Here is a 19975-nt window from a genome sequence, read left to right as displayed (position 1 = left end):
ATCAAGTTTATAATTTTACTGTATACCTGTTTTCTCGTCTCTCCTCCGCCCCGTTTCTATAGCGACAATCTTATTGCCGAACACCATGACTGGGATGTTTACATATACCAGACTTTGCTATAGAGGACAAGCGAGCAAGGCATCCTAGGTGTACTAAAGTCGTGTCTTATCAGTTTGTGATTTATGTGAAACGCACTGTGTATTGGGAGATTTGATATAGGTGTTTTGCGGGGTGGGGTAAGTAGGTTGGGTGGAAATTCGTAAAGTCAATGCGTTGTGGTGTTTTTGGGTGTATGTGTGTGTATGTGTGTGTGCGAAAGACTAAGACCACAGCCCACGGTACTGTATATGCGAAGACGCTTTAGGGTTGTCAGACGTCGAGCTGTATGGTCGGTATCCTGTCAGTCGGGGTCAATGTTTGGTTCGCGACGGGAGACCCTGAAGATCTGTACGACACATGGTGACGTAACCTTGAAACCACCCCATGTTGGCAATCACGATTGTGATGACGATCGTCGAGATCAAGTCTTTTCAGACATAAGAAACGTATATTTTTGCAACTGTCAAAACGGCCTACTCTGTTCATGGTACAAAGACGGGTGGTGAATGGTAAAAAACAAAAGAGGCTGCCGAACCACGTCACCCTCCCCAGTCGTCACAAGACACTCATCTCAGACGCACATACAATCTTTCTTTTCCCCTCTCTCTCCATCTCTTCTGTCCGCGCGGCTCCGCCATCGCTATACTGTTGTCGACTGGGGTATCTTTGTGCATATGCAAGCCAAAGCGCAAAAGCCAGGAAAAGGACGCAAGGAAACAATATGTAGAACAAAGCCACAGGTTCTCATTATCAAGAAACTCCAACCTGTGGTCGTATCCTAAAGGTATATAAGCGCAAAAAGGACATTAAAAATTTGTTGAGATTTCCGTTAGAAAATGCTTTCATGAACATGGCTCTCTGCCTCTCGGCCCAAGTCATTTCTTCAGTTTGGGGTGGGATTTTACGTGATGCATCTACCATCTCGTCGACTTGGGCACCTCTGCTTTTCCTATATTTGCAAACATGTCGTCGGCACCCAGACTCAGCGTGTCTTCGTTGACACCAAAGGAGCTGAGGCCGGGAAGGGCAGGCGGCGGCGGCCCCTTGGGCTTGGGTGCGGGCGCGGCCTGTGCGACGGGTTGCGAGACTGTACGGCCGTTGAAGTTTGTCGTCGTGTCGACGTTTCCTTCTGGCACGGCACCGACGGCGAACGTCTTCCGTTTGCCGAACCAGCTTCCGCTTTTCCTTCTGTTCAGACTGGGCGCCTGGCTGTTTATTGTCGCTGGCGAGCCCGGGCGCTCGGACTTTAGGCTGTCTGAAGAAGAAAGGGTGCGGATGCCCAAAAACTTGCGAACCGACGCGGGCCGCTTGCTCGAAGGGCTCGTAGGAGACATGGTGCTTGCCGCATCACTTGTGCGGCTCTGAGCCAGATGGGCAGGCGCGGTGGAGTCGTCTGACGTCTTACCCAGAGGCGGCGAGTCTGGCGACTCTCTTGTGGGCGAGGCGCCAGGTGAAGTCGGATGCGACGACAGTGGGCCCTTGCCGGGCGTGGGAGGGCGCGGAGTGTCGGGTGGGCTGTCGAGCGGCGCGGGTATCGAGGTGCCTTCGGTGAGAGAGAAATTGATGGGCGCCAATGTGAGCGGCTTGAAAGAGAACTTGGACGACATGATAGCTTGGGGTGCTTTGGTCGGACTGCAGTGGAGTGGTCGAGGTGGTTTGTCCCAATTTAGAAAGTTGGGGAGACAATTGAGTTGAGAGGGAGCGACACGTCAACAGAGGAGCAGGAATTGCAAGAGCCGCGACGTGGTAGAAGCTCAGGAGGCGTGTTGGTGAAGCGGAGGAGAGGGAGCAGGGTTTCTCGCCCGTAGCAGGGATTAGCTGGGTGCACGACACGAGAGGCGCGGCAGATGGGGCGGATGAAGGTCTAAAATGGCCTCGGCCAACTCCAGTGCGCTTCCCCGCGTATCCATGATGCACCCGCCCGCCTCACAACTACTCGTCGTGACAAGCGTGGCACAGCATGGACAAGGTGAAATCACACAGAGGCAGGAGGCGTAACTGTTCCTAGGCCGTTTACCCGCGGCCTGCAGCTCAACCCTCTAGCGCACCTTCCGTACCAGATGTTGCAGTGGGGCATCCTGCGCGAGTCAGGATCCAAGGTGCATTCAAGCTTGCACTTGCACCGTCGTTCCGAGCGGGCATCGTATATGGCACATGTCGCCATCGGAGCTCCGCATTGAAACTGCCATGACGATACGGCCCGGTGTTTCATTCAGTCCACAACGCCTTCCTATCCGTAGAGAACCATTCACCTCGTTACGGCTTTGCTTAGACTTTCCTCGGTACCACGCCTTTCCACCACTTCGTCCGCCATGATGCCCATCTACCCGGACTTCCGACGCTCCCTCGTGTCATGCTGCAACTTAGTTTTGAACATGTCTACCTGGTCTTGCGCTGGTGCTCCTCGTCGAGCTCCGTAATCTCGTCCAGCAACTGGCACGTCTCCTGCGGGTTGGCAATCCATGCCGTCGTGCACGCCAACCGGGCCTTGAAGTCATTTGCTCCTGCACTGAGAAATTGGTCGCCCACGTGCAACGTCTTGCTACCGTCAATGCCCCCAAAGATGCGCTGACAAGCCAGAACACCCCACGACTTGTCTCCAATGTCGACAAAGACGTCGTTGCCTCCGTTGAAGGCGCAAAACGGCAGACGCCGGCCAACCTCGGAGATTTCCTGCTCACGTCAGCGAGTGAATGGTAACGCTGCAGTACCACCTACGAGTATCTTCTGTACGATCAATACCGTTTCTTCGAGTGTCTCACGGCAGAACTTGTGGTCCCCCTTGGGAACGATACCCACCGCCCTCTCCTTTCTGACAATCATTGCCTCCATACGGAAGTTCCTGATGGTGTCGTTCAAAGAAGCTTCTGCCAGGTCAAGAAGCTCCTTGATGTCTGCCTCATGCCACGTCAACATTTCCTTCAGTAGCCACTCCTCCCTGGGCACCAAGCGTAGCAAGACTGGACTGTTCTCGTCAAACTTGAAGCAAAAGTTGCTCTCGCCGCCCATAATGATGAGGTTCTGCCTAGACTCCCTCGGTAGGTCGGAAGCTTGGATTGCGTCTAGAAGCCCGTACAGTCGTCCATAGTAAGGTTTAGCTTCCGTGTAACCCGCAGCTGTAACGATCCCAATCTTTGATCCACGACGCATGAGCTGGAGGATCTTTGGAATGATGGGGTTTTCGGGCGTTAGGTTCTTTCCATCGTCATATAGCGTGACATCTCCATCAAATGTCACAAGTTCCAACGGACCACTGCGTATCAGACTCATTACCTGGGCTGTGTTGAGGATCAGACGGATGTCGTTAAAAGAAGGGGGAACAAAGCGTCGGTGACTGATGAACCGTCTCTGATCTTGCCAGATGAATGCATCGTGTAATGCTAGAGGCGTGAAGAAGTTTGCTACTGATGGAACGAGGAGCTTTAGTTTGGATTGGTCTGGCTTCCCATCTTTTTGGTGTTGGACTATTCGATACATCAGCATAGATCATATGAAAGAGCCACAATGCTTACTGTGGTCGTTGATAATCTCCTCAACATCGCGCAGATTCTCAGCATACCGGCGTTGGGCGACGTTGGCCTGGTGTTCTACTGAATCGCCTCTGGGCTCAAAGACTGCTGTGGGTTGGGATTGCAAGACAAAAGGGACGGCTAAGAGACCCTGGATGAAAGTCAAGACCTGTCCGGCGTCATGATGCAAATGTAAGAGAGCATTACCTTAATCCACTCAATCTAGACGAGCATTAGCTGCATGGTCGGGTGCTAGAATGGCCAATACTCACAAGCTGGTCCCTCCTGTGGGTCTTGGGAGCATTAGCAGGTCGTACTAAGTGTATTTATCCTCTCCTCTACGGACCTTGAGGGCGTCTACGATCATCCATCAAGTTAGCATGCTACCCTTCAGCTTCTCGTGTTCGTTGCGTGGCGCCTTACATTCTACACGATATCTGGTCGTCATTTTATGATTGTCTCAATTCAATTAGTGCAAGCGAGGAAGTAGGAGTGAAGCAGACGTCGACTGTGAGCTGTCACTGTGACCCAAGCTGCTTGTCCAAGCTTATCGGAGACGGCCGCTAGTGGCTGGAGAGGGAAGGGGCCATGCACATGTGACACGGTAGCATCCCCGCACAGTGGTGCACTAGCAACCCGAGTGTGCCTATTTGACTCGATGAGTTAGTCAGTAATGCATTCCAAGAGTGCCCACGCCCATGAGCTTTGGAGACTGTACGTGGGTGAAGCTGCTATCGATAAGCAGGGATCTGCACAGCCGCTACGGGGAGCTCCAGCCTTCATGCAAGGGACACAAAGACCTAACCAGCAACTCAACCGCAACTTCAACACACGTCTTTTGTAGTGCGCTGTGGGATAATTAAGATGGATTCGCTAAACAACGTGGCTCTGCGGCCTTGGCCGGCGCCAAAGAAGGAGGAGTTGACCCAGGAAGACTTGCTATTTAAGATTGAGCAGCTAGCCAGCGAACGAGGACACTTACGCAACATCACCGAACAATCGCTGCAGGAAGACATAGACGCCGGCAAAAATGCTCCGGGTCATGGTTCAGATGCAGGTGCAGTGAAGGAGGAAGAGAAGAAGGAGAAGGAGGCACCGTCCCTACAAGAGCAGCGAGAGAAGGTGTTGAAAGTAGGAATGGAGATGTATAGTCACTTGGAGTAGGTTTGAACGCAGTGCGCATACAAGAGAAACAACGACTGATTGTTCACAGATGGGCTAAATTCGCTGCAAACAATGCGCTCGATCTCGTCTCGCTCATACTTTCCCAAGACCCCAACAAGCGCAGCCTGAACTTCTTCAGTCCGACATTTCAAGAGCAAGGGCTGAAACAGGGCATACCCCTCGGCTCTTTTGGCGTGAGCAAGGAGAATCATGAGCACCGCGTTCGCAAGCCCGAAGAACAACATAGACTACAGGATCTGGAGGCTAGACAAGAGGCTGTAGCGCAGGGTGCACGAATGGGCGCGCTCGACTCCTCCGTGGACGAGATACTGAAAGCGGCGAAAAACTTGGAGAAGCAGATACGCAGAGAGACAAAATACTGGCATGAGATTGTGACCGTCTCTGACAAGGGGTGGCCCATTCAACGACTGCGTCAGAATGTGCGCCATGCGCCCTTTGGTGTGCGTTATGGGCTTCCCGAAGGTAAGAAAATCTCATCGTTTGACATGCCATGTTCAAGCTAACCGTACAATAGCCAGTGACCACTTCAAGGCTCGTGGCTTCGCTCCGCTACAAATGGACAAAGACGGCAGTATCATCCTGGACCCAGCTCTTGCACTGAAACCAAAGATCCTCCGCGTACGAGTCAGCATCGATGGAAACATTACTGGAACGACACAGTTATCCGCTGCCGACGATCTTGCGAATCAAAGTCTCGAAAAGTCGATTCAATTGGCGCGTGACTCTTTGCTCGAAGAAGAGCTGTACTACGAGATGAGTCTGGAGACGCGACAACTGTTGGCGTATGGTGTCGAGTTCCGTGATTCCGTTATTTATGTGGACGCGCCTCAAATGGGCGGTGTGTCACATGAACGCAAATTGCTCATTGACTGCATACCCCGAGACGACCCTGTACCCAGCAGTCGGTCTCATGAGCACGATTGGATGGCTCGCAACATTGCCGAAGGACTCCGCCTCTTGCTTGCGCATGAGCACAGCATGCGCCTCTACCGGAGATCGCAGCTTCCACCTCCTTTGACAACAAGGAAACGCGAGAAGCCATCGCCATCCTTACTTCGTACTCTTCTCGCAGTCATTCACCACATTGAAGCCGTAGACTCGCTTTACGTCTACCTTGAATCGCTTGCAAGGACTCTAAACAGCGTTGGCCTAGATGTGACGCTAGATACGACTCGTGAGACTTCCTGGGCGACGCTTGTGGAGAGCTTAGGAACACCATCAATGAAAGGCCAGTCAGCAACTGATCAACTATTTGAGGTCTTTATGAAGCCATTCGATGGGAAGGCTACAATGTCTCTTCCTGTGTCCACTGGTGCACAACATGAAAGCCTGAGCATCACAACACGCACGATTATCGGCCAGCCGACTTTCGGAACAGAGCATAAGCTCATACTCCCACCCACACTGGGTATTGATCTTGGTTTATCCCAGCAACAAAAATTTGCTGCCGTTGAGGAAATCACGTCGTACGTGGATTGGATTCTCTCCCTCCATCTCACACATAGACTGCTGCAAAACGAGTATTCATCACGCGCACAAGCTTTGAGTCAAGATGCACGTCTCTCGATCAAGGGTAAAGATAGGAAAAAAGGCGTAAAGTCTTCGAAAGATATTGAGATCGAGCTGAATAATGGGGAGTTGAAGGCCTCTGTGTTGATTGTGGATACAGTACAAGACATCGAGGAGGTCGAGCAATCGCGTACTTGGTCTGGAAAAGATGGCAACAACAGCTCTTTGAGAGAAGTCATTAAAAGCTGGGTTGACTGAAGCTATCGCATGTCGATCTACTGCAACCAGTTTCGGACAGCACTGTCATCGAATTCAGCTGTGCTAGTCAAACTTTGACCGAAGTTTCATCAAGCACGGCGTAACTGAATGTTATCACATCCGACATGCGAGTGGCGTTCTTGAGTATAACTCTGCTTGCGGTTTTACGGTACGCGCAAATCCCAGGAACGGGACCGCCAATGTAGTATTGCATCACAAAAGCGGGGTGAACCGCTGTCAAATCTAAACCGCAACCGGATAGTTCTCCCCCATATGCAACTCCAAATGCAGATTAGACCGTCTTTTCTTGTACAACTTGACCCTGTACCTGACATGTACATGACGTGAAGACTAGCACTGACGTTCACGTTCAGGTATTCCTGAGGTCATGTTTACTTGTCAATGCTATGGGTTTTGGCACTATATAACTGGGCAATGACAAACACAATGCTTTCGGACAAGCTCCATTTTCACAATATGTTTTCACTTTCTGTTCTGGTGTTGAGTGCATTGCTCCCAGCCCTGTCTGCAACACAGCAACTTCGCTCAGATCCTGGTGTTGCCGGCCCACCACTTGAGCTCGTCCATCTCTACAACAATCAATGGCCTACCGGTACCACCTCAAACCATGCACACATAAAGTTCTGCAACTAAGTGTCTTAGGTATCACCGTCTCAAAAGCCGGTCGCAAATTCGCAAATTACCCATCCGGTCTCGATCCCAACAACACAAACACCGGCACCAACCAAAAATACGCCGTCCAAGAGATCCTATCCAATGGCACTGAAATCCCCTACCCCGGCGCCGACATCAACAATCCGCCAGGCGGCGCCATAAACTACACCATAACTCCCCCGAACGGCGCAAACTACGCAACCCATCTCCTTGGCGTCCAAAGCGTCGTCCTCGACCCGCTTGACCGTCTCTGGATCCTCGATACAGGCCGTTCCCTAACCACCTCCGGAACGCTCGTCCCCGCCTCCCCAGGCGGTCCCAAACTAATTGGCGTTGACATCTCCAGCAACACTGTCATTCAAACCATCGTTTTCCCACCTACAGTGGCATACCCAGATTCCTACCTCAACGACGTACGCTTCGACCTCCGTCCCTCCGTCACCGCATCCGGAAAAGGAGTAGCCTACATCACAGATTCTTCTTCCGAAGGCCGCAACGGCATCATCATTGTTGACCTGGGTACGGGGGAGAGCTGGCGTCACCTTGACGGCACACGCGCCGTACGCTCTGAACCCGGTTTCGTACCCTATGTATGGGGTCAACCGCTTTACTACATTCCCGGCCCTGGGCTGCCACTTACTACCGTGCCGTTGGGGTCTGATGGCATTGCGTTGAGTGCGGATGGAGAAACGCTGTTCTTTGGGCCGATAGGCAGTCGTATGTTGTACAGCGTTCCGACAGTGAGAATCCGCGATAGGAGTGCAAACTCTGAGTTATTGGCACGCGCGGCTGTGAATGAGAGGGGGGAGAGGGGCGTGAGTGATGGGTTTGAGACGGATAGCAATGGTTTGATTTATGCGGCGAATATGGAACAGAATCTTATTGGGTTTTATGATCCCAAGAATGGGGGTATGGGGGTGCTAGTTAGGGATCCGAGGTTAAGTTGGGTGGATACTAGTATGTTGATCCCTTTTTTTCACACTGTCTTACTGTGACAAAGGTGGAACGGGGGTTGGATTGTGCTAACGTCGTGTAGTGTCCGTGGCGTCTGATGGTTACCTTTACTTCAACGATAATCAGCTGGCGTTTAGTTCGTCGTTTTACCCCGGCACTGATCGCAGGGAGAGGCCTTTTGCGTTGTTCAGGGTGGCGCTGCCAAATAACGGGTCGAGGGTATTCTTGCAGTAAGAAGAGTGTAGGTTGAGTATGATCCAGCATGTTCACACACTAGGAAGAGGAATTAGGCATATATGGCTGCTTTCATATTACTCCTTCCACTCACATTACGAAACCAGAAACAGATTCCAGGTCACATATTTGCATCTTGAACCATCCGAGTTTCAGATAACGTTCAATCCATAATACTGCCTGATTTGCCCACTCTATATGACTGCACCCCAGGGTGATTGGGAGATTCTAGATACTCTACAATATTGTTAAGAAATAAAAACTATGTAACTTCGAATGGCTAGGGCGCAAATATGCGATTCGGACAATGTTCTAGTCAAGTACTGTCATCTATTCTACGTCTTACCAAACACGAAAATACCCTTTCCGTCCCTATACCCCTCCAGTGTATCCTTGACCTTAGCCACCAGCTCGTCGCCCTTTGTTTCCCACTCCCACTTGATCTCATCCACTGGCATGTCCTTGAACTCACCCTTCCTCATCATATCAAGCACATCGGCAACAGTCTTTTGCTTCTCTTCTGGATGCTTCTCCGCCCACCTGCTTACCCAGAAGCCGTGGAAATGGATGTCCTTGAATATGAGCATGGATGCGGGGATGGTCAGTGGTTGCTTGGACATTGCGCCGTAGGTGACAAAGTGTGCAGATGGAGAGAGCAGTTTAGCCATTGCGGTAGCCGCTTTGCCATTGACACAGTTTAGTGCCAGACGGATGGGGGAACGACCGCCATTTGTCCATTCCTTGGCTTGGTCTTTGATACCCTGTGCTTGCAGCTCTGCGTCTGTGATTACAACGTCTGCGCCGAGATCATGTAGCTCCTTCTTCATGGCTCCCTCTTTGTTCTTGTCTTCACGGCTGCGTATGATGTTGATGCTCTTATAGCCCCATTTGCGTCCTAGCTGGATGGCCGCGCGACCAACGCCAGAGTTTGCGCCATTCTGTATGAACCAATCGCCTTCGGAGAGGGTAGTGAAGTCGCGCAGCATGCGGTATGCTGTGCAGGGGTTGATGGATACGGTGCCGGCTTGGATGGCGGTGATGCCTTCGCGCATCTGATCGTCGAGCTTGACTACATCGTTGGTTGTGGCACTGGCGTGTGTGCGCCAGGTGCCGAAACCAGGGCCCTTCATGAATACCCAATCGCCCTTCTTGAAGCCTTCTTTCTTGACGCCTTCGCCAAGGGCTATTATCTCTGCAACACCTTCATTTCCTGCGACGGCAATTGGGTTCGGGGTACTGAGGCTGGTTGTGAATGTGGGCTTTGAGGGATACACGCCTTGGATTTGGTTGATGTCGGCGGGGTTTATGGGTGACGCGAGGAAGCGCAGGGTCATGTAGTTGCTGTGTGGCGGGGAGATGGAATGGCTGTGAAGCGAGAGGACAGCTGGAGGATCGCCATATTCAGTAAATGTGAGGGCTTTGGCTTGTTCGTAACCGTAGGCGGAAATGTAGCGGCGTTGGGGGAATCGTGCTGCGACAGGCGCGAGGTTCCGTGTGTGGCGGAGACATGATTGTGCTAATCGCGGCGACGGCGAAATTAATCTGGATGTCATTGTGTGTAGCGTGAGATGTCACTTCTCAAGCTTATGCGCCGGAGCTTGTGGAAGATGTTTTGGAAATACGGGGCTATGACGTCGGGTTAAGCCGAGGTTTTGGTGGAGCACTGGAGCTTCGCATTCGAACCCAATTCTCCATATGCCGTTATTATATCATATGATGCAGGTGTTGGCCAGTCTGCTATTGTCCTACGATAGCTGTATGCTTGGATAGTCGTAGACTCCAAACAGTAATTTCCCGCCACTCTTCGGATACATGGATTCTCCACCACGGACATTGCAGCCGCAAGGTGCGCGAATTAGTCGCCGTGAAATGGAAGCTGTGGCAGTGCAGCTTCACATGCCAGGCTAAAAAGGCGCAAACAAGGCCATTCCTGAAGCTTCTCGCAAGGTAGGGGCAATCTAGGCGCCACAACACAGCAGCACCGCCCCGCGTACGTCATCCCCTCATGCACATGCGTCGTGTCCGCGCGCCCCTCACTGTGTGATCTTGCTTCCCAACAACGCCGCGTCACTGCTACAAATAACACCTCTTCCACGATCCATCTATCATTTTCAGTCTAGGAATCACCACTTTCAAATTACCTACAACCACACCTTCTACACTTCAACTCAACTCAAACACCCCACATACACATCACCATGGCTTCCACCGTCAACGTCGAGAACATCTCCACAAAGACTAGCGAGGATGAGATTAAGAGCTTCTTCAGCTTCTGTGGCAAGATCCAGTCCATCAGCGTAAAGCCCTCAGGCGAAGACACGCAGTCTGCATCCGTCACCTTCGAGAAGCCGGCCGCGGCGAAGACGGCCCTCCTCCTCGACAACACTCAGCTCGGGCCCAACCCCGTACAAGTCACCTCTGCCAAGAGCATCGATGAGATTGCGGGCGAGAAGGCTGCCTCGGCCGAAGAGGCCAAGGACGGCGACCACCACATTGAGCAGGAGCAGAAGCCCCGCGCACGCATCATCGCCGAATATCTCGCCCATGGCTACGCCATCTCGGACAAGGCCATTGAGCGCGCGCTCGCTGCTGACAAGCAGAACGGCTACAGTGCAAAGTTCATGAACGTCCTCCAGAACTTCGACCAAAAGACACAAGCTACGCAAAAGGCACAGGTCGTCGACCAGAAGCTCGGTGTTACAAACAAGGGCTACGCCGCCTTCAACATGATGACCAGCTACTTTGACAAGGCTGCCTCAACACCCACGGGCCAGAAGCTCCGTGCGTTCTACGAGCAGGGTAACAAGACAGTCATGGACGTCCACAACGAGGCAAGGCATTTGGCAGATCTCAAGAAGCAGAAGCCGGCTGGTGAGCAGGGCGCTGCTGCCACTACCGCCGAGGGCAGCGAGAAGCCCAAGGAGGGTACCAACGAGAAGGGTAGCGAGTCCTACGCTGCTGCTGCCGCTCCCACCTCCTAGGAGATTACGTGGCCGCAATGATAGCGCAGGGATCCAACAGCTTTTCTTTCATGTTTGACGATTCCCACTTGGTTTACAGTTTGTACAAATACCTACGTATGACATGATGTCGATGACAGCACGAGCATGGAGTTCGGGAGGATAGGGACAGAAAGTCTATTGGGAACAACGCAATAAGTAGTAGACTTTGAAATCCGAAATGTGCATGATCCATGTTTGCTTTTGTATGTGATGTAGTTTGTGCAATGATGAACAGATCCAACAACCGTCTATTACATCTCTTCCTAACGATAAGGTAAAGGAAATCCATATTCTCATCCTGAAGCCCATGGGAAATGCAAAATGCAGAACAGACAACTGCAACACCCCCCTCACCCATGTAGTTCGTCTAATACCCCCACTCCCCCGAATCCAACAAACTCTGACTAGCCACAAAGCTGAACCCCCCCAAAAGGATTGGTCTGATTCTCCGCAAACACATCATCAAACTTCTTACTCAGCACAGGACTAAGCGGCAACTCAGTAAAGTCCTGAGCAAAGTTCTCGGCCAATTCCGGGTCAGTAATGAGTGGTTGAATCGGAGGTTCCAGCTCTCTAGTCTCAAGTTTCTTCCAGTCAATCTTACGGAAAAAGCGGTGTTTCTTGATAGTCTGGAGGTCCTTTGCTCTGTTGAAGCCGAGGCGTTTCTTGGGGTCTTTGCGGAGGAGGCGGGTGAGCAAGTCTTTAGCGTCGGCACTCAGGTAGTAAGGAAGGGCTAGCTTTTGCTTTACAATCTTTTCTTGGATCTTGGCGTTGTTGTTGCCCGTGAAGGGGGGTGAGCCGGTGAGCAGGTCGAAGCCGAGGGCGCCGAGGGACCACCAGTCTACCGCTGCACCGTACTCGAGGCCTTGGACTACCTCGGGCGCCATGTATTCGACGGTACCGAGGAAGGAGCGGCAGGGGTTGTCTTCGTCGAGGGTGACTTTGCTGAGGCCGAAGTCAGTGAGGAGGAGGTGGCCTTCAGAGTCTAGGAGGCAGTTTTCTGGCTTCAGGTCACGGTAAATGACGCCGACGGTGCGGTGCAGGTGGTCAAGTGCGAGGACCATTTCAGCCATGTAAAAGGCTGCTACGTCTTCGGAAAACATGCGCTCGGCAGCTAGGTGATGGAAGAGCTCACCGCCCTGTGCGTACTCAAGAATAAGGTAGAGCTTCTCCTGGTCCTGGAAGGCATAGTAGAAGTTTACGATGAAAGGGTGTCGGTTTACACTTTCCAGGACGTTACGTTCCGTCTTGGTTTGCTCGATGAGCTTCTTATGCACAGTGATTGAAGCCTTCTTGAACTGCTTTTGCGCAAACAGACGTCCGGTCGCTCGCTGCCTCACTAGCAGCACAGTACCATAGCTTCCCTTGCCCAGACACATCAACGGCTCAAAGTCTTCAGCAGTCATTTTACGTGCCATAGTGTTGTTCAGTATAGTCGACGTCTTGGAAAGCATGTCGATGCTGAAATCTTCGGCATTGAGGTCAATCTCGTAGCTCTCCAGTTCCGTACGGTCACTTTGTCCAGAAATGCTGGTGTTGCTCGACATATGAGATGCGACCCTGCTCATGGGGGCACCCCTTCCTGGGAAATCCTTCATGGGCGAGTCGCTCCTCGGGGCAAGGTTCAGCGCATCAAGCTGGGCTTTGAGGCTGCTGATTCCTCCAACTGCGGACTGCGGTCGCAGCGCAGGACTACTAGTAACGCTAGGAAGTCCAGAGCGAACTGGTCCGAAGCGTGGTGTAGCCGTGAAAGAATAGTCCGACTCCTCCCCACCCGAAGTCACTGGTGTGTGGAAGCCACGAGTGACGTTTGTAGCCTGCAGACCGTCCTTGAGACCCTTCTTCTTCTTTTTCTTGTTCTTCTGAGCCTTCTTGAAGACAGCATCAAAGTCCAGCTTGTCCGGTCCCTTCAGTTTGCCTTCGGAGTCGGGCTGCGCCGCGCGCTTGGGCATAGGGCTAACAATGGTGATCGGCGGGGTGCCTACGTGAAGCACAGGTTTCGGGGGACTCATGTCCATCCTTTCAGACGCGAACATGGCGTCGTTGGAGGCGGCAGGCCCGGCATCTTTGGGCATCTTGCCCGGAAGATGCGCATCGTCTTTGTCGAATGCGAAAACCATGCTAGCGGGTAGTGAGGGGTAATACAATATAGAGCAGTCACTCTCTCGGTTGCGCCGGGATTCTGGGCATGACGATCAGCAACTGCGGGCACTCAATTTAGGGTTTTTCGCACATCCAATTCCGGTCTTGGGCAGCCCAAAACTAATGTCCGCCGCGTGGATTCACGGCGGAACGCCCACCCCTACTTGTCGAACGAGCGACGCGAACGAAGCGTCGGTCTTGTTCAGTCCCTCGCTCAGCGTGCTATATGGGAACAGGGAGCCAACTGCGGTAAGCTGGGCGGTGAGAAAGAAAGAGGTCGCGTCGGGAGAAGCAGAGCCCATAGATGGTCGTGTTCGAATATTGGGAGAGATAGTAGTCGAAGCCAGGAGTGCGATCCCGGCAGTAAAAGTATTCCTCGAGTGTCGCGGCGTGGTGAAAAATCGTGTTTGAAGGGGTGTAGGAAGAAGGGACGGCGGGCGATCAGCTGCGGGAGAGGCTCAACTGCCAGGTTTCTTATTTTGGTGCCTTGGCGGTTTGGGTGGCATGTGAAAGGCCTGCGCTTAAGTGGTCGATCCACGCATCAGCCCCAGAGTCCTTCTCCACAAACACTCGGGGCTCTACCCCGTGCATGATTTACAGCTTGTTTCCTGCTATGGATCACGCGCCTGTAATTGCATCATCGCATGTAAACCTCATCTGCCAACCTGCAAACAAGCGCCCTGAAACAGGAACTGCAACAAGCGCTTGAAATTGATTCATTTCGCGCAAAACGCTTAAAGTCAGCTTACTTACGGAGTTGGGCTCCGATTGAAAAGAAAGCCCTTTCCTTCACGGGCCGCACTTTTACTGACATGGAAGACGGTCGGAGTTACGAACACGTGCATCTGTTTTACGTACATCATGTACGATGGTGTGCAGCCGCACAGGTCTAAATTGCGCCAACGTTCGCTACAACGTGTCAGCGGACAGCAACCCCTGAGCAGCCCTACGTGTTCTTCAAACCTAACATCGGGAAGAATACGGGTTAAAACACATACAAACGCCGACTTGATTTGTGTCGCTTCACTTAGGGCGCCAACAAAGTAAGCACAATGCGCGACGGCTGTCACCTTACCCGGTCTCGGGAAGCTAGGCGCGTGTAACCGCACTGTACCTGGTGCATGGGCTTTGCGATCTGATCACTTCCGGCTATCGTCATCGTGGGTCAGTAAAATATCCTTCTATAATTTGGCTTTAAAAGTAAGATTTCTTCATTCAAGCCTTCCTAGCTCAGTGGTAGAGCGCGTCACTAGTAATGACGAGGTCGTCAGTTCAATTCTGGCGGAAGGCAATTGAACTTTTCTTTTTGCCCTATTTCCTCGCACGATATCTACTTCAGTCCTGCTCTTTTTTGTTCCCACAACCTCACTATCCTTAGGTGTGTATCTAGGGTTTTACACATACATCCTTTCCATTACACTGTTCGCGACAATATAGACATTGACTTTATGCTCGCAATTTGAGCGACCCGGCCGCCACGTGCAGGTAATATTCCAGTCAGCATTATAGTAGGGGCGATGCTGCGAATACGGGTCGTCGCACTGACACCCCTAAAACACCTCGTCGTTCACCAACGACCAATATTGAACTTTTGTTTGGGAATGTGGCATTGGATTGGTGCCGATGGGATTAGAGATTTGCATTTACATAGTTTCAGGAAGCAAACACCTCTGATGTTTGGGTCGATACTTATTGGCATCACATCACAAGAATGGCACATACTTGATTGTCAAGAAAAAAAAATGTAATTGTCTACGTCGGCGTTGTTATAAAGCACAACTACTAGACTTTCTCGTCTACACAAGTGATATAAGGTATGCAAAACAAACACTGCTTCAGTGCTGCACAATAGTAAATACACCCAAACACCACAGTTTTGAACCTCCTGATGCTCTTTTCCCTATATCCAAGGGACTATACACGCGTTTCCCGTTTTTCCCGGTGGGGGCCATGATGATAGAAATGAGGAATTAGTGACACACAGAATGCTTAAGTGCATTTGCCGAAAGCCTTCTGGCACCCAGTGCCGCAGTATGCAGCGCCAGTACCGCAGTAGCTGTACTGCGAGCAACAGTTTCCGAAGGTGCTTCCGGCGCAGGTTAGCTTGGCGGTACCGCCGCAGGATCCGTCGGTGGTGACCTTGCCTGCGGCAGTGGCAACGGGCGCCTTGCTAGAGGTGGCAGCTGGCTTGGTAGGGGCGGCACCGTTGCTACCGCAGTTACCGAAGCCAGACTGGCAACCAGTTCCACAGTAGTCGGCGGTGGAGCCACACCAGCCGTTGACACTGCAGCAGTTGCCGAAGGTAGATCCGAGGCAGGTGAAACCGGTCTTTCCACCACAGGTAGCGTCAGTGCTGACCTTGACTGCTCCGGTGGGGGCGGGGGCTGCGGCAGAGCTAGGTTGGGTAACGGGCGGGGCAGTACCGGCACCACCTGCAGTACGGTACCAGTTGGCAGCAGGGTCGCCAAGGCAGTCTCCAACGGTAACGGCCTTGTATCCAAGCTGGGTAAGGGTCGAAAGCATGTACTCGGTCAGGTTGTAAGCAGTCTGCTCGTGGATGTCGTGGCCAATCTCGAGCCATTGGGTGCTGGCAGCCTTTCCCTTGGTAACGTTGCCCATGAAGACGTCCTTGGAGTACTGAATCAGGTTAGGGGCGTCGTGCTCGTAATCATCAGTGTCCAAATCGAAGTAGGTGACGTGGTAACCAAGATCAGCCAAGTCCTGCTCGCAACCAGACTCAGCAGTGCAGCTGGAGTAGGGAGGACGCATGTAGGTGGGGATCTTTCCAACAATGTTGCGGAGAGCCATCTCGTTCTTGATCATTTGGTTGTAACGGTCCTGCTTGGAGATGGCACTGAGGTCCAAATGGGTCCATGTGTGGGACGCAAGCTGGTGGCCGGCTGCATCCATGCGCTTGAGAACAGTGACAAACTCGGGAGTGATATCGATTTGACCCTTGTTGATGTTGTTGCCGGTGATGAAGAAGGTAGCCTTGGCGTTGTACGAGTCCATGACATCAAGGATGTGGTTAGTGAACTGCTTTTGTGGGCCGTCATCGTAGGTAATCGCGACGGTACCAGGGGTTGAGCAGCTGTAGATGCCGTTTCCACCGTACTCGACATTTCCAAGCTTAGGACGAGCAATAGTAGAGGTGTTGGTTCCAGCTGGGGTCTTGTTCTCGGGGCAGCCCGGACCAAACTGGTAGAGGCATCCAGGGGAGTAGCAGTAGTCGTCGGTGGTTCCGCAGTCTAGGGACTGTCAGCATGTATTGATGTTTCTAATCATGGTGAAACATACAGCCTCCGGAGGAGCAGCACTGGCCGGCAGGGCAAGATCCAATACCCTGTCCGCACTGGCGGTCATCCTGGCGAGCCTGAACAGGGACCTTTGAGGCAACCTTGGGCTTCATAAGCTCGTCGACTCCCATGAGCTTTGCTCCAGTGCGTGAAAGGAGATGCCTCGCCCTGAGGTCCTTGGGGTTCAATCCGATGATGTTTGGGAGGCCAGTTCCATGGGCGCTGACAAGAGGTGTCACGGCTGCAATGGCCGCGAGGGCAGAAGTGTAATGCATGCTGGAAGAATGTGGCTAGTTTGATTACTAAATTAGAAGTCGGTTTGTCGGTAGGATTAAGAATATCGAGGTGAGCGAGTGGATAGTGGAAGTCAAGACGACAACACACTGAGAGAGACCGGAACCGGGAAAGCGAGTGAGGTCTTCGAAAGAAGGTAGAGAAAGTGTCATGATGAGAGCTGGCGGTCTCGGCTTATGAAGGACAGAGACGATCGACCTCTACTCAGAGACCCTTGTATGGCATGGTGCTAGGGTTGACTCGCGTTGCCCCTAGCGCTACCAACTTGTGCCCGCACAGATATCGGACAGCGTGGAAAAAATAGGCTTGATGCCCGCAGACCCCCTAGAAGTCACACAGATCAAGCACTCGACCCGTGGCTTTGGTTTCGCTTAGACCTGACATGGTTCATTATTGGAAGGCGCGACGGGCTGCGGGTGACGCGGACTCGACCGTCATGCAGAAACATCAACTCTCTCACGCCTGTGAACAGAAAATAGAAGGCGATACAGGCGAGTCGTTTGAAACGTGTTTTGGCACCCGTGCCTCAGAGCCCAGGAAGCTTTTTCTTGGCCGAATGTGACGTCGACTACGGGCATGGGTATTGCCTCAAAACAATGAGCGATTCACTCGAATACGAACGCTACCCGCTACTGCTTACACTTGGCGATTGGCGTCATTCTGTGGTTGTTGGAAGTTGCATGTATCATCGTGATGCTACCTAGGTGCGTTGCAAGCGCTAGGAAATTGCTGCTTGTCGTGTGCATGATTAGCTGCCGTACAACTTCCAGCGCATGGCCACGGTAACTTGACGTCCAAGAAGCGGCTTTTCCGCCACCGCCTTGACCCTATACAAGCACGACAAGCATCGGCAATCCCTGACGCCCTGGTGTATTGGCAACAGTTGCCGAGCACCCACAAGCGACAGCTACACGTCTTGGAAGAGTGCTTGTTGGGATTAGGAGATCCACCCCGCATCGAGATAAAAGTCAATGTCCACTTCGAACGCTCGGTACGTCCACAAGAGGCAATGTGGTACGACTATCCACCGCCGTTTTGCTTGGTTTTTTTTCTCTGCCCCTGGAGCCAGGCGCTTGCAGCCTCCGGGCAAAACTGCATTGCAGGGACTTGGCCAACCACACAGTTTGCCAAGTAAGACTCGTCTCACATCAATTACCACTACCATGCCAGCATACTTGCTTCCGCCACTTGCTTCATTCTATCCATGGTATTCATGGCCACCTTGAGGAGCCGTACTCTCCAACCGCGACGCGGCTCACCATTCAACGCCCAAAACGTATCCACAGCCAGCCACCCATGGACACCACCATTCTCAGGTAGCCACATGGAGAGAACCGTCGTCACTACTCTGGCTTGGCGATACGAGGCGAGTCGTATTGAGCGGAGCGGTAAGACCTCGTATGTCCCGTGCAGCTAAACAGCTGCACACTTGATCCACAGCAGCCTCTGCAACAATGGACACACCCTTCGCAATACGATGCATGCAGAATTGCTATACCGCCGGGGATATGGCCAGGTATAAAGGCCGAAGATCTATTTACAGCGCCATTGTTTTAGACTAGCAGGACAAGCTTTTTGCCCTAATGACCAGGGATCTCAAGCCGTCGTTAGCCTGTTGACTCGCACGTCGGAAATTGGCAACCACCAAACCTTTTCCGCTTACTGCACACCCAAGATGCCCGACCTACTCCACTGCAAATCTCACACGACCCAGACTTGACGGTGGAGTACAGATTTTCATGCGGCGATGAGCGCGACCGACAGAGCCCTCGCCTCGCCTCGTTCGATCTTGCACATGGACCTACCCTATCCCGCTGCCGCGGCAGGATTCTACCCACTGACCGACCCCTGAGCGCGACTCGCATATCCGACTACCGTTTTGTCGCACACAATGTCAGAGGCCAGATCCGGGTAACACGGCCGAGAATCCTCGTTCCCAACAGTAGATAACACCCTCCGCTGTGTTTTCGACTCTAGCTGCAAGTCCCGCGAGTCGACGGCAGGTGCCATGTGGAGAAAGACGCACGCTTGTACTTGTTGCTTAGTATTGCTTAATCTACTGAGAGAGGCAGGCACCCAGCTCCCGAGAATAAACAAGCATTGCCATCTCCTGCCGTCTGTAATTCCCACTTGCTTTTTGTTTTGTCCGATCTGCCATGCATACCGGCAGATGGATTTGGAATGCTAAAGTTGCAGAGTGTCGATTGGATTGTCAGAGTTCTCCATGGCCCACAGACTTTGTTCGCCATTCGCCATGTCGCTGCAGGATACGTTCTTTTTCTCACCCCTATTGTCGTCGGCATCTCCACATGACGCTGCGTAACGCCGTCGTACCAAGCGGCTATTGTCGATAAACCGGACCAAACACTGTTCGTACGGCTATCAGACAGCGGGTATTAGCATGAACTGTACAGATGTGATGTTGCACACACGATCGGCATAATACCGTTGATCAACAGTAGATCATTGTGGCCGGGCGCCTATCGTGGAGGCCTGACGAGTTTAAGTGTACCACGCAGAGTCAACGACCGCCAACATCACTCCGTAGTTTCGATAAATGCTTTTTTGTGGCATGACCGTCGGGTGATTTCTTTTCCCCCGTTACCGCCACGCGAGCTGGTACATGCTGCGAATTTATTCGCCTAACAGACCTCACTTCTCTTTGCCAGACCATCATCACCCTGTGACATGCGTGCCATATGTTTTTTCTTGGTCGTTGATATTTCAAAGCAGGGATGACCGTGCCCCTACATCATACTCCAATGCTTCGCTTGCTCGCCATGGACCCTTGATCCTGTCTGCGTCATTCAAACTCGC

The 19975-nt window shown here is 52.3% G+C and overlaps 8 protein-coding genes across 8 annotated transcripts; 3 read left to right on the top strand and 5 right to left on the bottom strand.

Annotated features, from left to right (window-relative positions):
• Positions 1–1014: 1014 nt before the first annotated feature.
• On the bottom strand, positions 1015–1707 carry PtrM4_147420 (Tymo-45kd-70kd multi-domain protein; the record flags this gene model as incomplete). The annotated part of the gene is made up of 1 exon (XM_001938779.2): positions 1015–1707. The coding sequence occupies one exon, from the start codon at positions 1705–1707 to the stop codon at positions 1015–1017; it is 693 nt and encodes a 230-aa protein (XP_001938814.2).
• A 772-nt stretch (positions 1708–2479) lies between these two features.
• PtrM4_147410 (IMP-specific 5'-nucleotidase 1) lies at positions 2480–3370 on the bottom strand (the record flags this gene model as incomplete). The annotated part of the gene is made up of 2 exons (XM_001938780.2): positions 2480–2773; positions 2819–3370. 2 exons carry the CDS (start codon positions 3368–3370, stop codon positions 2480–2482), a joined length of 846 nt encoding a protein of 281 aa, XP_001938815.2.
• A 1103-nt stretch (positions 3371–4473) lies between these two features.
• PtrM4_147400 (mediator RNA polymerase II transcription subunit 17) lies at positions 4474–6561 on the top strand (the record flags this gene model as incomplete). Its single annotated transcript, XM_066109909.1, has 3 exons — positions 4474–4769; positions 4823–5256; positions 5309–6561. 3 exons carry the CDS (start codon positions 4474–4476, stop codon positions 6559–6561), a joined length of 1983 nt encoding a protein of 660 aa, XP_065959892.1.
• A 477-nt stretch (positions 6562–7038) lies between these two features.
• PtrM4_147390 (major royal jelly protein) lies at positions 7039–8424 on the top strand (the record flags this gene model as incomplete). Its single annotated transcript, XM_001938782.2, has 3 exons — positions 7039–7174; positions 7225–8193; positions 8273–8424. 3 exons carry the CDS (start codon positions 7039–7041, stop codon positions 8422–8424), a joined length of 1257 nt encoding a protein of 418 aa, XP_001938817.1.
• A 335-nt stretch (positions 8425–8759) lies between these two features.
• Positions 8760–9977, bottom strand: PtrM4_147380 (Qor, NADPH:quinone reductase and related Zn-dependent oxidoreductase; the record flags this gene model as incomplete). The annotated part of the gene is made up of 1 exon (XM_001938783.1): positions 8760–9977. One exon carries the CDS (start codon positions 9975–9977, stop codon positions 8760–8762), a length of 1218 nt encoding a protein of 405 aa, XP_001938818.1.
• Positions 9978–10622: 645 nt separating this feature from the next.
• Positions 10623–11405, top strand: PtrM4_147370 (RNA-binding protein (RRM domain); the record flags this gene model as incomplete). The annotated part of the gene is made up of 1 exon (XM_001938784.2): positions 10623–11405. The coding sequence occupies one exon, from the start codon at positions 10623–10625 to the stop codon at positions 11403–11405; it is 783 nt and encodes a 260-aa protein (XP_001938819.1).
• Positions 11406–11830: 425 nt separating this feature from the next.
• On the bottom strand, positions 11831–13024 carry PtrM4_147360 (AGC family protein serine/threonine kinase domain-containing protein; the record flags this gene model as incomplete). The annotated part of the gene is made up of 1 exon (XM_001938785.2): positions 11831–13024. The coding sequence occupies one exon, from the start codon at positions 13022–13024 to the stop codon at positions 11831–11833; it is 1194 nt and encodes a 397-aa protein (XP_001938820.2).
• Positions 13025–15557: 2533 nt separating this feature from the next.
• PtrM4_147350 (CDA1, xylanase-chitin deacetylase) lies at positions 15558–17139 on the bottom strand (the record flags this gene model as incomplete). The annotated part of the gene is made up of 2 exons (XM_001938786.2): positions 15558–16816; positions 16866–17139. The coding sequence occupies 2 exons, from the start codon at positions 17137–17139 to the stop codon at positions 15558–15560; spliced, it is 1533 nt and encodes a 510-aa protein (XP_001938821.1).
• Between the last annotated feature and the right edge of the window lie 2836 nt (positions 17140–19975).

The sequence above is a fragment of the Pyrenophora tritici-repentis genome, chromosome 9, assembly GCF_003171515.1.
Source record: "Pyrenophora tritici-repentis strain M4 chromosome 9, whole genome shotgun sequence".
Lineage (NCBI taxonomy): Eukaryota > Fungi > Ascomycota > Dothideomycetes > Pleosporales > Pleosporaceae > Pyrenophora > Pyrenophora tritici-repentis.
Note: the sequence above shows the minus strand (reverse complement) of the source record. Positions and strands in the feature narration are given on the sequence as shown.